Source organism: Sinohyriopsis cumingii, chromosome 7 (genome assembly GCF_028554795.1).
Source record: "Sinohyriopsis cumingii isolate HCF-2022 chromosome 7, ASM2855479v2, whole genome shotgun sequence".
Lineage (NCBI taxonomy): Eukaryota > Metazoa > Mollusca > Bivalvia > Unionida > Unionidae > Sinohyriopsis > Sinohyriopsis cumingii.
The window spans coordinates 118,186,639-118,204,048 of NC_142967.1; the positions used below are offsets into that span (position 1 = coordinate 118,186,639).

At 39.6% G+C, this 17,410-nt stretch overlaps 1 protein-coding gene across 1 annotated transcript in view; it reads left to right on the plus strand.

Annotated features, from left to right (window-relative positions):
• The window catches only part of LOC149796007 (uncharacterized), an 82,072-nt gene that overhangs the window by 44,754 nt on the left and 19,908 nt on the right, over window positions 1–17,410 (plus strand). The window contains exon 8 of the mRNA XM_089963910.1: window positions 7,356–7,461. Within this exon, the coding sequence (XP_089820036.1) occupies window positions 7,356–7,461 (106 nt within the window). The remainder of the gene's footprint in view (window positions 1–7,355; window positions 7,462–17,410) is intronic.

Below are 17,410 nucleotides of genomic sequence, written 5' to 3' on the forward strand. Positions count from 1 at the left end.
GATATTATTAATGGTTTTGTTTCATAATACCACTGGCGCATAATTACACTGGTATATGATTACTGTGCGTGTATGTGATTTGCATTTTTAAAGTAGCTTTAACAATTTTTCAGTCATATCGCTACGATGTTTGCAGTGTGGCACTGATGTCTAACACTGGGGTATTATACCGCAGACATTTAGCATGATGTCCCACGCAGTCACATTATTCTAACACCAGGCCGACCAGTCCTAATACTAATTGCTTAATACTGAGCGCCAAGTTAGGCAGCTGTCTATGCCATTTTTTAAATTTTTATAGGTCTTTGGTATGTTTTGGCCGGGATTCGAACCCTCTCTATCCACTTAGACCACGGGATTGGTCACCGCGTTTTGCATATAATTACAGTGGAATATGATTCCTGTGTTTGGTATATGATTATTGTGTCTTGCATAAACTTTCAATAGTATAATTACAATGGTATATGATTAATGCGTATGGTATATGATTACTGTGTTACGCCTGAGACTCATACGTGTGGTTTTGGTGACCATGCACAGGCTGTGTTAGTGCACATAGAGGTAACTTTTGATCACTTCCTGTGTAAATTGACAGCTTTACCATATGCTCCGCTAAGGAAAGTGTTGTAACGGAACTGAAGAAGCTTACTATCACGCATAATAAGTATACAGAATACTAAACAGTAGTGAATCTACCACATTCAGCTTGTTAATGCAGTGGTTAGAGGGAAACATTGGAAAGAAGCCTAGAATGAAAAGCTGAATTGTAAAATTGATGGGGGTATAATGCCGACTTCATCCATTGCGAAATCAAACAGAAAAGTATTTTTTGAGAAATATTAATAATGAATTGAATCGGTTGATTCCCACTTTAGTATGAATTTAGTCGACTGATTCACAATTACGTTTGGCAAATGGTCTTCAACAATGGACGCATTTTCCTTTTCTTACACGAATCGGAAGGAAAGAAGAATAATTGGAAATGGACCTGTCCACAAGATAGTTATGGAAAATTTAAGAACCGATAAATAATCATTATATACCAGAACTAAATTACGTTTTCAACATCTTTATAGAGGAATATTTCTAATTAATTAATTAATGAGTTGGTACTCTAGTAGTCAAAATCCAACTGAAGAGATGTCATCATTGTAAAAAATACATCAGAGAGTTAGTTATCTGTTAAGATTTGGTTTATTAGATACGGGTATTTTGGACGTTTCTATTTCTTGTCGTTAAAGAGTACTTCCCGATTGGTCTGTCTCTGTAGAATGACATACCTGCCCCGTAAAATTTAAAGAAAACAGTGTACATTATAAAAATTAATTTTGTTTTATTTATTATATCATGTCCACTTTGCACTTCCTGTGTATATGTTGCTAATGGGTTGGGTGTGTGATCGGCAGAACAGGTGTTATGAATGGGGTTAAATTGTAACCATCATAACCTTCTTCTGATTTCGTGCTATGAGAAGGAAATACTCATAACTTAAGAAATGTCTTGCACATGGTGTGTGTGTGTGTGTGTGTGTGTGAGAGAGAGAGAGAGAGAGAGAGAGAGAGAGAGAGAGAGAATGTGTGTGTGTGTTATATAGATTTTTAACGTAGCTTTAACAATTTTCCAGTCATATCGCTACGATGATTGCAGTGTGGCAGTTTAAAGTGATGTCTAGCAATGTGGCGTCATGTCGCAAACATGTAGCATGATGTCTAACCCAGTCATATTATCCTGACACCGGGACGACCAGTCCTAACACTAACCTCTTAATGGTGAGCGCCTAGCGAGGCAGCTGTTAGTACCATTTTTATAAGTCTTTGGTATGACTCTGCCAGGGTTCGAACTCACGACGCCCCGCATCCGGGGTGTACGCTATAACCACTAGGATACCAAAGCGGTCAGGTGTGAGAGAGAGAGATACGGCTACATATTGAAGAATATGGCAAGTGGAGGTACGGAATCGCTGTAAGGAAAGACAGAACCATCTGATTCTCAATGAACGAATTTTTTATTTAAATAATTGACAAATTTAGAGAAAACGTCCATATAACGTTATATTTTTAGAATACACGAAATACATAAAAAGGTTATACTTTTCCTTCGAGCTTACGAACTTCATACATAATTTCTGCATTTTTGAATATAATACAGATAATTAGATCTCCACTAAATTCATGATCGCCAAAGAGTATAAAATTCAATAGTTGCGATATAATGCAACAATCATTTTGAAGAAATGTACTTTACTAAATTTAAAATAGAATACTAATTTGGAATTGGTTACTAAACATTCTTCTTTATTATTTCAAGAATCTTTTATTTCCAAATTAAATCTAAACATGAAGTTGGTAGCGAATTCGTCTCTTCCAATAATACATGCCATAAATACAAATGAATATAATTTTTTTTTGAAACAATTAAACATTCCATTACATTATAATATAAAATATATGGAACTCACAAACAGGTTTGAAAAATATAAACTTTACCATGAAATTCTCAAACATTAAAAAGTCCTTATACTTTAAAGAGGTTTACGAACACAGACTATTGTTACCTTTAAGGAAAAACAGAGCTATCTGAACGAACTTATTTTTCGCTTGCTCTCAGTTTATAAGCAGTACATGTTTTCCAATCTGAACAAGGCTCTCGTCCTTTCCCACGGGAAACACAAGAATCATCTAGCTTGCTCATTCATTAGGGATTTGGGAATTTGGCTGTTCAGCAGCTTCCCATCAAGTCTAACATTTGCTGATCTTTGGATATTTTATGGGCTTTTGCAACAATCATCATTTGTCATGTTTATCCATTAATCATCATAAGTCGTCAATGTATGTAAAATCTCCAAGTTTCTCTGTTAGATCGGTTTGCATAGCATCGTACATGCGTATTCCATCTGACCGTTAATCAATCCAATCGATACATCTCGAAACTGTGCTTCCCTCATGGAGTGTTATGGCTATATGCCCTTAAGCTAAGTAACAGAAAGTAGCGAAGGCCAAAAAGGTTTGTAAAATTCAACAAATAATTAATTCCCTAGAAAACAAAGTAAAAAGTTAAAACTAAATAACAGAATGGTGAATGAAAACTTATATAGTCCTAAACGTTCTATCACAAGTCGAGAAGTATCGATTATTCCAAATGACCACCAGTAGTGTTCCAAATGAAGATCCATCTAGTGTGCTGACATGTCAGTAGTCAGGATGTGCTAATAGTCTTGATGTACTATAATGGTACATTCCAAATTGTCTTAAATGAATTCACAGTAATTCCAAAACAGCCACTTAATCATAAGGTTTATGTTCACCTTGTAATTTTGATGAATATTTGAAATACTTGAATTAATTCATTTGAAGCAAACACAACTAAATGACTCCACGAAGACAGATGCTTAAGACAGGAATTATTAATTCTCGGGTATACATTCCTTATATGAAAAACTAAGTTAGAATCAGAAAGAGTGTAAAAAAATCATCTCCAGAATATTCTACTAATGATGAAGGTTTAGTCCTTTAGAAGGTAACCAATACAAAATTAGGCCACACGTTTTTCCAATGGAAACCAATGGCCCGAACTTAAATCGCATCAAATTCGTGAACAAGATTAATTTTACCTATTCCAAGGTCAGAAGGCCAGAATTACATTTTAACTCAGACGAAATGACGTCAACCCAAAGTACAAGCTCAAAATGTATAAAATGGACAAAATGCTATATTTAATATGTTGTCCATTATACTATTCGCTCACCATCTCATTTTATTTTCCCACACCGATTTAAAAAACAAAAGCCTTCAAGGATATATAAAATTTAACAAAACTGAGTAATTTTATTGATTGATTTACATGTTCTAATGAAATTGTATCCAGTGGTTCCCAAACACTGTCGACGTTTTGGTGTTTCGAATCAAACATAACTACGGTCTACATATTTGCATGGACAGGCCCCTGTTTTTAAGCAACATATGTGATGTAGTTCACCGTCTTTGTTAATCTCAATAATACCGTAAGTACATCTCTTTGAACACATGTATACAAGTGTTCCTCCTTTTGGTTTGTTCAATTTATTTAAGAAATCTTTTTTAGTGAACTACATTTTATAATCGAGTGACTGTCATACACTGTTGTGCTTAGTCATCACATGTGATGAGTGTGTTCATACTTTAAAGTACCACAGGCAGAATGAACAAATCAGTAGCAGAGGCTTACACGTGCCTTCCATGTAACACTCACTTACACATATATACACATATACACTTGTCTCCTGGACACTGTTGCACTCGTTCACAAACACACGGTCGCACACACACACACACACACACACACACACACACATATATATGTGTGTGTGTGTGTGTGTGTGTGTGTGTGCGACCGTGAAACTTCATATGTGCATTCATACTGATCACTTATTGCCACCAGCACAGGTAAAATGTTGCTATCATGTCATAGTTTATTAATAAGTAAACTATTATATTTTGGATGATATACCGTCAAAGAAGGCGAGGCATACAGAATTTCTACATAATTTCCGGTTTGTTCATCCTTAGTACAGACTTTCAAATTTGTGTCAATTATAAGAAGATACACATCTTTAAGTGATGTCATGAATGGAAAACATAATAATAAACGTTTTGTGCAATGTAATGTTATTCTTGTTACATTAGTTTCTTACCCTTTTTGGAGTTCCCAGAAGGAAGAAAACCAGTCAGGGTAGAATAAAGATCAGACATTCCATTGGTTGCATCTCGGACTTCGATTTGTCATGAATTAAATTTATCTAACAGGCTATTAACACTGGACAACAAATTTTTACAAAAGTCATGTTACTGAAATAAAATTAGTCAATTCTTATCAATTTTTATGTGCTGAACACGAATATGACAGTCAAATTGCAAAATTGGCTCTAGTTTTTTTGTAATCTGCAAGAAATTAATGTTTACATAACGAAATGCATTCCAATAGTAAAAGGTCAACTGTAATAGCCTACCTATAAAAAATCAAGTCATTGACTACATCTTAGATTTCTTCGCCTGTCTCTTGTACAGCTGTTCGGGAGCATCTCTGAGGAGTGTCCAGCAGTAGTCAGCCAGCATTGTAGTGGACCATTTTCCCTGGTATCTTTGTTCCATTGTTGCGATATCTTGATGAAAACGTTCGCCGTGTTCATCACTAACAATACCACAGTTGCTAGGAAAGAAATCCAAATGGGAATGAAGGAAGTGAATCTTTAGAGACATATTGCAGCCAAGTTTCTTATACTTCATCAACATGTCTTCTACTAGTTCCTTATAGTTTTCTGCCCTAACATTTCCGAGGAAGTTTGTAGAAACTAGGCGAAAAGCATTCCATGCTTGTTTCGCGTCACCTTCCAGCAAGTTGTTGAACCGGTCATCTTTGAAAAGCTCTCGAATCTGAGGACCCACAAAAACTCCCTCTTTAATCTTTGCTTCGCTGAGTCGAGGGAATTTTTCATGCAGGTATCGGAATGCTGGCAAAGTCCGGTCAATGGCTTTCACGAAGTTCTTCATCAAACCTAGTTTGATGTGAAGGGGTGGTAGCAAGATTTTATGAGCCTCAACCAGAGCTGGGTGTTGGATATTCTTCTCTCCAATGGCTACATTCTGCCTGTGAGTCCATTCCTTCCTCATGTAGTGCATTTCCCTTGCTCGGCTATCCCACTCGCATAAGAAACACATGTATTTTGTATATCCTTGCTGCAGTCCCATTAAAAGGGCAACTACCTTCAAATCACCACAGAGGTGCCAGCTGTACTTGTTATACTCAATGGAATTCAGTAGCTGCCTTAAGTTATCGTATGTCTCTTTCATGTGGACAGCATACGCTACTGGAATAGATGGAAGAATGTTTCCATTGTGCAAAAGCACAGCCTTGAGACTCAGTTTCGAAGAGTCCACAAATAGTCTCCATTCTTGTGGGTCATGAGTGATTTTTAAAGCATTCATGAGGCCCTCAATATCGGAACAGAATATCAGATTACTTTCCTTTCTGAAGAAAGGCCCCAATTGCTGGTGGCGCTTTCGATATGCAGTAATTGTGACATCTTCTTCTAGAAGATTCCATTGTTGGAGTCTTGATCCTAGCAATTCTGCCTTGTTCTTTGATAAGTCCAAATCACGAATCAGGTCATTTAGTTCTTCCTGTGTTATTCTGTGTGGGGTTGATGATGCACCACAGTGAAAATCTGGATCACTGCATGCTGATGGACCAGGAGAAGAACAGGTCGACTCACCTTTGTCTTCGTCAGATGAATCAAGAGAATATTCTGCTGGAGGTTCTGGAATAGGAAGTCCCTCACCATGTGGAACTGGTCTCAATGCAGACGGAATGTTTGGGTAGACTATTCTCGACTTCTTTCGCTTCGTTATTCCGCCGGAAAGAGGAGGAACCAAGCAGAAGTAACAGTCATTTAGGTGGTTGCTTGGCTCTCTCCACACCATTGGGACTGCAAACGGCATTGATGACCTTTTGCAATTCAACCACTGCGAAAGCTGTGTTGTACATGTAGCACAGCATATATGCGGAGCCCAAGGCTTGTCTTGGTCACCAACCTTGCATCCGAAGTAAAGATGATATGCCTTCTTCACTTGAGAATTGATACTTTTCTTCTGGTTGGCAAATGTCACTTCCCCACAAATATAGCAAAAATTGTCCGCGGTATTAACACACTTTCGAGGCATTACTGTTCTTTATTGTACGTAAATGGATAAAATAATAAGTTTTATGTAACAGTAGCTTGAACTGTCTCGCACAACGTCTAAAATATTTTAAATGCTGAACCTATCTGATTGGGCTTTATATAGTACACTACTTACGTCAGCTTCAGCAGCCGCCTGGCATTAGTATAATAGGCCTACACATGTATAGTACACTGCTGACGTCAACTTACTTCAGCAGCCGCATGGCATTAGTATTGCATTGCATCAGAAAATGATGCAATCAACTGTGGATGATGTGAGCATGATGGTATTATGCAATGTTACATCATTATTCCGGATGTTGCTGCAGTCCTACTGGAGAAATTTACACAGTGAAACATAGAAAATGAGGTATATGAATATCTTCAAAACGAGAGCCAATACAAATTTTTCACGGTTATATTCGTGTTCGGCACACCAAAATACTACAGATTAGGGCCTTTTCAAGTCAGTAATGATTTCACTGTTGACCAGTGTAATCAGAGTCTGCAAGTGCGAATATATTAGAAAGAGATTTTTGTTCAAGTTAGCTAATGATTATTTATCAGACGGCATACAGCTTATAAATAAAACTATACAAAGGCTGAGTCACAGAGAAGTGATGAAAACTGTTTTGTTGATATCATTCACGACTGATTTCAGACTTGCAGACTCAGTACTGGCTATGCTGGGGATACCATAGACAACGACTGTGATGGATTGATGGACGAAGAATATTGTGTTCTGGATATCGTGCCAGGCTCAATAGGTTTGTTTGCAGATATAATATCGAATCTTATGCTTCCAACTTAAAAAAGAAAATTATCAGGGGTGGTTACTGTGAATCGGTTTCAAGGTGAGTTTGATACACATAACGCGTCTCTCCAACCCTTGATTGTCACAATGCAGTAAGTATTGCGACACTGTAACGGGCTAATCTGGCAGACCTGAAATGAATAATCTCATAGGCGTATTGAAGCGACTCCACACGCCCCTTTGTGTTTCCACCTTTACTGGAAATACGTTAGTTAATGAAGTCTTGCTTTGCTCTGTGATACGCTCTAAAGCCTGAAATATTGAGGAAATCTCAAACTTTTTTCTAAACAAACCCTGTAGACATTATTTTACAGACTGAAATGTCTAATGTTATATGTGACTTCGACTACGACACAGGAAGACTCCAAGTTCAAAATATTCTTTTGAAAAAGGTCCTTGGCTTAAAAAGAGATTTGTCAAATATGATTATAACTCAACCAAACATTGGATGGAAGAAATATGCAAACATGCATATACACACCGGAGATTATAGGAGGTTAACAGGTTTGTAATTCGTGTTTCATAGATTGCTATTGGCTGCAGGAAAATCTGATTTTATAGTAAAAACACCTAATTTAAGAACACATTCAGGATCCCTATTCATACAAATCTGACTTTACCTGACTGAATAATACAAATCCAGGCTCCAAATTCAAACACATCTGATATTACAGCATGCACACCTAACTTAATAACATAAATTCAGGATCCCTATTTATACAAATCTGATTTTAGAGTATGCAAACTTAACAGAATAACACAAATCAAGGCTCCCTATTCTTACAAATTTGATTTTGCAGTATGCAAACCTGACTGATTAACACAAATTCAGGCTCCCTATTCATGCAAATCTGATTTTACAACATGCACACCTAACTGAATAACACAAATCCACGCTCTCATTACATACACATTTGATTTTACAGTATGAACACCTAACTGAATAACAAAAATCGACGCTCCCTATTCATACAAATCTGATTTTAAAGTATGCAAGCCTGAATGAAAAACCCAAATCCAGGCTCCGTATTCATACAAATCTGATTTTACAGTATGCAAACCTGACTGAATAACACAAATACAGGATCCCTATTCATATGAATCTGATCTTACAGGGGGCCCCGAGTGGCCGAGTGGTCTAAAGCGCTCTTCGTTACGGATCACTGCCATCTCACCTCTGTCTGCGGCGGTTCGAGTCTAAGATTCAGCCAATGTGGGCATGTGAGAAAGCTTGCCAGTAGCTTCTCGTGGGTCGGTGGTTCTTTCCGGGCTTTTCCGGGTCCTTCCTCCACCTTTAATACTGGCCGCCATGTATAGCCTATCGTGCTGAAAAATGGCGTTAAACCCTACAACAACAACAACAACTGATCTTACAGTATGCATACCTAACTAAATAACAAATCCAGGCTCCCTATTCATACAAATGTGATGTTACAGTATGCACACCTAACTGAATAACACAAATATATGCTCACTATTCATACAAATTTGATTTTACAGTATGCACACCTAACTGAATAACACAAATTCAGGCTCCCTATTCATACAAATCTGATTTTACGGTATGCACACCTGACTGAATAACACATATTCAGGCTTCCTATTCCTAAAAATCTGCTTTTACAGTATGCACACCTAATTGAATAACACAAATCGACTCTCCCTATTCATACAAATCTGATTTTACAGTATGCAAACCTGACTGAGCAACACATCCCCAGGCTTCCTATTCATCCAAATTTGATTGTACAGTATGCACACCTAACTGAATAAAACAAATCGAGACTCCCTATTCATACAAATCTGATTTTACAGTATGCAAACCTAACTGACTAATACAAATCCAAACTAATCATTCAAATTTGAGAGTAGAAAAGTAAGCTCAGTATCGCAAACCTTTGACTGTCTATACTTTAATTGTAAGAAAGCAAAATAGCTTAGCCTTAAGACGTTCCTTAAAACGGATCCTTTCTGCTAGATACACAACTCTTGCTGACATTGTTGTACCCTGGGTATCATATATACATTTGAAGTTTTGAGATTTAGATCTCTGCGCAAAACTTTGTCGCGAAGAAGGGAAAGGATCTGCCGCCATATAATGTGCTATCTCACTAAAGTCAACATCGTTTTCATGAAATAAAAAGAACAATCAGCACATACCCCTGTCTCCAGAAGAATAATGAATGGTAGATTAAGATTAACATTTATCGTGTGTTTGTGTGAATATGACTTTTAGCGTAGCTTTAACAATTTTGTAGTCACATTGCTACGATGTCTGCAGTGTGGCAGTTTATTGTGTCTAGGACTGGGGCATCATGCCGTAGACATATAGCATGATGTTCCACCCGGTCACATTATCCTGACACTAGACCGACCCATCCTAACACAGCCGCTTAATGCTGAGCGTCTAGCGGCGAGGTAAACATTTATCGTCGTTGTTTGTATGCCATACAGGGTTATATTGGTATCGTACTTGATTTAAAGAATTTTGGCACCTTAGGGTAGATCCAACATGAGCTTAATGTAGACTCTAACTGCTCATATTCATAAATGCAAAACATCAGAGGGATTGCTCGTTCCATTAACAACAGTTATTTACAAGTATATATCGGTTACAGGAGGCATTACGTTTGCTGCTTGTTAGGTTAATACAAAAGTAGACTAAATATAGAGCATTGCTGAGTTTCGCGTGACGGATAGGTTGCTTTAAATGAAGAATACAAAGTTTAAATATTTGATAGACACAAACAATGACAATTATGAACATGTTCCATGTCAGTGAATTTAGAATAAAATGGGAGAAACAACATCATTTACTGCAACATCCATCGATCACGACGAGTTCTTCATCAAAGATTGTCATCATGACAAAGACACCATTTACTGCAACAACCATCAATTACTGGAAGAACTCTGTAAGTAGCAGATACAAATTGGGATTCTGGGTCATTTGTATCAGTGTGTGATAAAAGAGTGAGTGAAAGTGTTCTCATTTCTATCTACTACTGAGTTATGGGGTATCTGGATCACTTTTTATCACTGTGTAAATGTTCTCATGGAGTAGTAGCACATATGCCATAGTAATGACTGTAATGATCGATGGAGGCTATGCGACTGATGACAGGTTTTGGACTCCTTTAGCTTTTTTTCTTGATTGTATCATTACCGAGCGTGAGGAAATATATTTTGGACCTGAGTCCTATGAATTCTGTGATGGGTATCCCAAAAGTGTCATCTGAACTTTCCACGTTTATTGTTTCTGTTATCTCTGCAGTGAAATGGGATTGTTTCAGGATAATCTAAGATGTCTCGATGATGATACAGATCTGCGTGGACATCGATGGTGTGAATTTCATGGATGAGTGAACCTGTATCGGTCATGAGTAGTCTGGCTTTATTTCCATATTTGCGTTTGGTGAAGTCGTAATGAAACTCAAACATGAGCATTTTGGAGTGGTTGAGAACTTCTGGACTGACGTAGATTGTTTTATCTAGCACGAGATGTGTCTTTCTGGATTCGATCACGATGAGTTCTTCGTCAAAGATTTTCATCATGACAAAGACACCACTGGCCGCCAGTTTATCTTATCTTCGTTGGTTATTGATGATTTCGAATATTTTTGCTGCGTCTGATGTGTTCCGTGGTTTTTCAGAGAACGCTGTTGTTCATGAGTTTGAAGAAATTTTTACCGAAATCCGGCTCGTTGTTTTGTATTGACGTAGACGTAGGATTTAATCTATGGAGATTGTTTAAACCGGAGAGCTCGATGGACTTTGTCAAGAACGAGTCCATGTTGGAGAGCTTGTTTGAGCAGTCGACGATGCATTTGGTAGCGCGTTTTGTGGCTGAGATTGGGTACTGGTTTTTTAAAATATATTTTGGCATCACCAAGTCCGATTTTTATAAAGCTCGAGTTGTTGAGGAGAAAGCATCGAATGGGTTATGGGGAGTGGTTCAGCACAGAAGGGACAATCGTTATGAGCGTCGTGGAGATCAGATAAATAAAGAAATTCGAATTCGACGAAATAGCTATGATCATCATCGTATCCAGTTTGTATTTCCTAGGCGAAGTTTTCTTCGGTGATCAAGTGAAAGACTCCCACTGGAAGTGGATGTGATATCGAGAGAGATTATTGGCGTCTAGGTAGAGGGTGTACGTGGATGGTTTGGTGGGATCGTAGTATTTCATGTATTCATTGTTGGCAACGGTGTGTTTTCGGATGGTGGCTGAGATTCCACCGCGAATCATTTGTTCTGTGAACATGAACATGTCTGGATCTGTAAAGAGCTCAAGCTGCAATTGCCTCGTCTTAAGGAGATCATCCCAGGAAAGACCAGGTGGGGTAGATCAAGCTTGTAATGATCCAGACACGTGCGCCTGAAATTTTTGAAGACATTCATGAGTAGAAGAACGTCCGTTTTCAGGTACAGGTCGTGATAATCGCCGAGAATTTGACAACCTTGGTCGTTCCATATAATTTTTGCGTACTGATATTCCTCATCGGTAATGTTGGAGAGACGCAAGTGAGAATAGTAGGCTTCATTGGGTGGCAGCGCTGTTTCGTCGAATCTGGACTACGTATTGATATGCTCGTATGGATAAACGCGTTTTCGCTAGAAGAGAGTTGCATGAGCTCCAAATTCTTTCTCCAGGAGTATTTCAGCAAGTTCTTGCAACGACGACTCTATAAACTGGAATGAAGCGATGAATCTAAAAGGACCAATCGAAAACGACATGTACGTTTGTAAATTGTTAAGGATGCATTTGTTATTACAGGAACCCATCTTAGCGGGAATATTCTTAACGCACGGATGCCTGAATGCTGAGATGATCAAGAGTCCACCATATCCTCGTAGATTATGTGTGATCACTGGAATGAAGTTTGGATCTTTGAGGCATAGGTTGCAATCTGAACGATCAGCTTCTTGATAGTGACAAAACAATTAACTCGAATTTTTTATCATGTGGCTTGAAGTACTTTTCACAGATGTGATATTCCGTCGACGATGCTTACTGTCGCATTTGTGACGATGTGAGTGGAGTGATAGGAGTTGGATTTTTCGGAGTTTGCTGATGCGTTTTCATGCAGCGGTGAATTGCTCAAAAAACCAGAAGACGCAAACCTCACCTCGTTGCTGTTGATGCGACGAAGACAAACTTTCGTCGACAGAGCAAAAGGTTTTAAGGCAGATAGCGCACGGGACGTGCTTGTGTTCCATTTGAGTAAAATGATAGTTCTAACCAGAAGAATGTCCTTGTATTTTTTCAAGGATCGTTTCAAAATTAAAGACCATGTAAAACGTGTGCGCGTATTTTCTGTAGTCGTTTTCGAACTGTAGTGTTCCCCCGCGTGGCATCTGAACGGTTTGTGGTTCTTGTGAGTATTGCGACGAAATTTGACCGTGCAATCGTTGTGACCGAGGAAACCAATCAGTGATAACAGAAATAGCAGTGATTCTTATGTTGTGTGTACTGAGATCGGCACAACCTACTTAAGTCTTAGACTAAATAGCAATGGGTAATACGGTAAATAATTGATGCTGCGCTTTAAGGCTGTTTTGGAGATCATCAGAGAATAGACTACGAACTGCTTATCACCTGCTTTCTTTTCATCGAGTCCAAACACGTTGATGGAGAGTCCACTGCTGAGCATTTCCAGTTTAGGTGCGTCTTTAACTGATACTGGAAAGGTGATGTCAGTGGTTTTGAGTGTATCAAAATGTAGCTTGTACTTGGAGACGCGATCGGCATTGTCCTCTGCTGCATGTAGCCAGGAAAGGATAGCCCACACGAGACAGTAGTCATCGCTGTTGTTGACAGTGTTGCACGCTTTGGTGACTAGGACTTGGGTAGTGGTACGTACTTACTGCCGCGCAATGGTGTGATTTAGGAAGTTTAGACGAACTATAATTGACTCCGGCAAAGCCCAATGCCAATCCTGACGTTTGATAATCTTCGAAGCGACGTTGGATAAACGACCAGATGATGTCGAATATGTGTCTGAAAGCGTCACTGCGATACACGATGAGCAATGTGGACCTGATCCACACGTCGAAGCTCTTGTATTTCAGTCACCAGATGAACGTTGACAGCTACTCCAAGTCTGATGGCCGTGTGTGTGCGTAGTTCTGTTTTTTGCAGTAAGTTGCAGAATGCGTTGCAGGGTTTCTTTGTCGACTCCGAGCTAAAGGATGTGGGAATGATCCTAAATACTTCCTTTTTCGGTGCGTCTGGCGGGTGGAAGACGAGTGATTTGATAGCATTGTCGTTGATGAGCTTGTAGATTGATAATGGTTATTTTTTTCTCGATGTCTGCTCATTGTAATCAGCTCATGATCTGACGCTGAAGTCGAAGTTTGGAAGGATCAGTGTTTTTTCCCGTGAGCCCCTTTTACTTGTCTCGCAGAAGCTTCAGATACTGTTGCGAAGTAAGGCTCTCTCGTCCTTGCCAGTACGTTGTACTCATTGACGAGATTGCGGGGAAAAGCTTGGCTTTCAGGATCTCCCCTTTGCATTTCCTTGAGGTCTCCTCTGACCCCTTTTGATCAACTTGTGTAAAGCGGCATTCGATCTGAGATAGGGCACCTCAGGGCAGGACGTAAATGTGCAACAAGGAATGCACGAGAAAGTATTGTACTCATCATAATGCCCTTATTAAGCGAGGAAGTCCAAGGATGAAATCCTGTTTGGCTTTTTAGGAAGGTGTTCAAGGTCAACTCCAAGTGTGTCGGCACTGTAGTGGACAAAACATCAGTGCAATCAAATATTGCTACGAAACATCGATTACTATCCAGAAACCCAAAACACTTTCAGCGGTTTTCAACGTGTTCTTGATCAACATTATGCATGACGTTGGAGTGAAAAGCTCATCCCGTGTTTAGACGTTACGAAGCTAACGCGGAGGGAGAGGTACGTAGCGTGCGCACGAAATTCAGGCACGTGGTTAGATTTAGTACTACTCGTCACGCCATCGTTCATCTGTTTATCATTGGAGATAGGGCTAAGATGTACTGTCATCGTTTCGCGTCTGAAGCTGGCCCAGGAGTTGTTCTCATCGGATATTCCTTTAACCGTCAGGACATTTTGGAGTTAAGACATGACTGATAACCAAAAAAATATATATTAGAAAACCATGTTTTACATTTTGTTTTGTTACTCTAATGATCTGTACAAAAGCGTAAGGAGTTCTTCTCGATGAATGCAAGAGATGCAGTGCTTGAAAAGGAGTTATTTATTGCAGACGACGATGAGCATTCCATTGTCGTATAGCTCTTTCTGCTGTGTCTCCGTGAGCAATAAGAGATCGTTTCCTATTTCCACAACTTCGGTGATCGGGAGAGCTAAATTGTTGTCATGTTGAGATGGAACACGTTCACGATATCATCCTTTCCGATTTTCCACGATGACATAGGTCAGATATCGTGTCTGGTTCACGACGGAGTTGATTGGGATAGCCAGCGATGTCTTGGATTCGTCAGCCATGTCCACGTCCTCCATGGTATTCTATACTAAGATAATTTTAAGATTTTTGGAGCCTTTGTTTTCACTCATGCATCGCATGCAGTGCTGTCTGATCACATCCTCGTCGTAGAAGATCCAGACAACACCGTTTCTAGATAACACCAAACGATGCCTTTCGTGAGTAAGAACTACTTGCGCGCTGATCTTTTTATTTTGGCCAGAGTCAGTTCGATCGTCACAGGAGAGTTATTTTGAACTTCTGTCGCGATGGCTTCGTGAAGAGCCTCGAGTTGGTGTACGATCACGTCGGTGATAATGACCTCATCATCCCAGCAGTGTAGCTAGATGTTTGAATATATATTAATGTATTTTTGATCGTAGAACTTTTCGAATTGGCTTAGCGAAAACCACTGATTGCCTACCATGTCCACCATGCGATCGTCCATGGTTCCGATTTCACTAATCATCAGCGACTTGTCAAACGTACGTCCACGCAGATACGATCGGACCTTGTTGAGCAGTTTTTGACAGGACAGTATGGCCTATTTGATAATATAGTTTTGGCCTCTTGTCCAAGGCTGGATGCGTTTCATCATCGTTTGCATGACCAGTCCGGCTCCGGACACCTCGAGATCGGAGGATCTCATGGATTGAGAGAACACAACCTAGTCCGAATATAATCCCTACAAACTCATGCCACCCTTGTTGGGATTTCCCGTCCTCGTTCCAACCGCCATGGATAATTTGGTCTACGCGATTAGATTTAAATGAGACCATCGTGCGGCATTGGCGTCCGGAGGTGGAGAACTCGCTTCTTCGAGATTGATGAAACTGTGACCGCTCATGTTGAGATGACCCTGCATGGAATCTCCTGCTCAGTAGACTTTTTGAGCCAGCTCTCGTTAAGAGTAACTGCTTCCTGATCTCACGAGAGTACCAAATGACGTGTACATGATTTGTACACTTAATCCTCGCCAGGACAAATAACAAACGCTGCTAGAGTTTGGAAAGAACGTGGCAAGAAACGATGTTTTGAGTGACTATGTCACTAGAGAAGATATCGCTAGAGACGTATTCACCTTGCTGATCTAACCGACATCAAACTGGAAGGAGAACTCGATTCGAACACGCACAAGATCATCGTGTTCGACTACATTAAAATCAACAGCAAGAACATGAATATTTTTCATCGTCGAGGTACAAGCACTGCAACAGTACTTATCCCACTCAGTCGTACTACGATGTTCCTAAATACATAGGGCAAAACATGGGATGCTTCCTGTTGTTTTCAGGACTCGATAACCGATACATTCGACGCTATCGCGACAGACCATTACAGCGGCAGCACCGCCAAACTATTCCAAGACTACTATGCCGCTGCGACGTCGTCTTCTAAACACGATTTCATGATCTTTCGTCTCGATGACGAAATCGTACCGGAACGTAATCGAAGAGACTTTGACGAATTTTACCTTCGTGATTAGTATAGGAACAAATTTTGTTGTAAATAAACAACGTTATCTACCATGGCGTTTGAAAAGATCACCAGTTGTCATCAGTATTAGGATGTCCTCAAAAAGTGTATGAATCAACGGGCAGCCTTATGTCAGTACGTTCTCGAAGAGAAAGTAAGCCAGCGCGACGTGGCTGAACAACTGTTCAAGCCTATCCTGACCAAACTCGGCCAAGCAAAAACGACGTACGATGTCCATCAAGATCAGTTGCTGAACACGCTCAAATCGACACAACAACAGCAGCAACGAATACTGGAAGAGTTAACACCCACTCCCACCTACGGAAATTGAGATGATGAGACGAACGGAAGCTGAACAAAGAGGAGAAGCTAGGAAGGCTGAACTAAAAACAAAATGAGACGAAAGGAAAAAGTAAAAGCGGTAACTCTGCAAAAGATGGAAGAGGAAAAGAAGCCAACCGAAACTAGTATCGAATCTCTCAAAAAGAAGAAGAAAGAATCGGCGGGAAAAGGAAAATTTTCAAAAGGAATTATTTTTGGAAGAGGAAGTAGCCAGAAAACGTAATAAGGATAAGTTCAATAGAGCCTCAGATAATTTGAAAATCGATAACAGTTATCAATCATCAACACTACCCATCAAAGAATGACTGGAGAGCTTTGTGCAAGAAACTATTTCAAGTATCGCTACCTATGCGGTTGTAGGATCGTCTGAAGAGGATAATTACTTTAATGCAACCGCTGCACGTAACTTGGTCAGCAAAGGTAACCAAGCGTACCGACAATGTATTGAAATATATCAGGACAAAAACATGCTTGATCAATCAAAAGATTTTGACATTCATCTGGCAAAACAGATCAGAACCAAGAACAAGTCTACCGAGCAGGAGGTACACCTATGTTTCCCATGGCATAATCAGCCTTTGTAATGCCCGTTGTATAGCAGAGTCTGCTTGGCTCAAGGAACA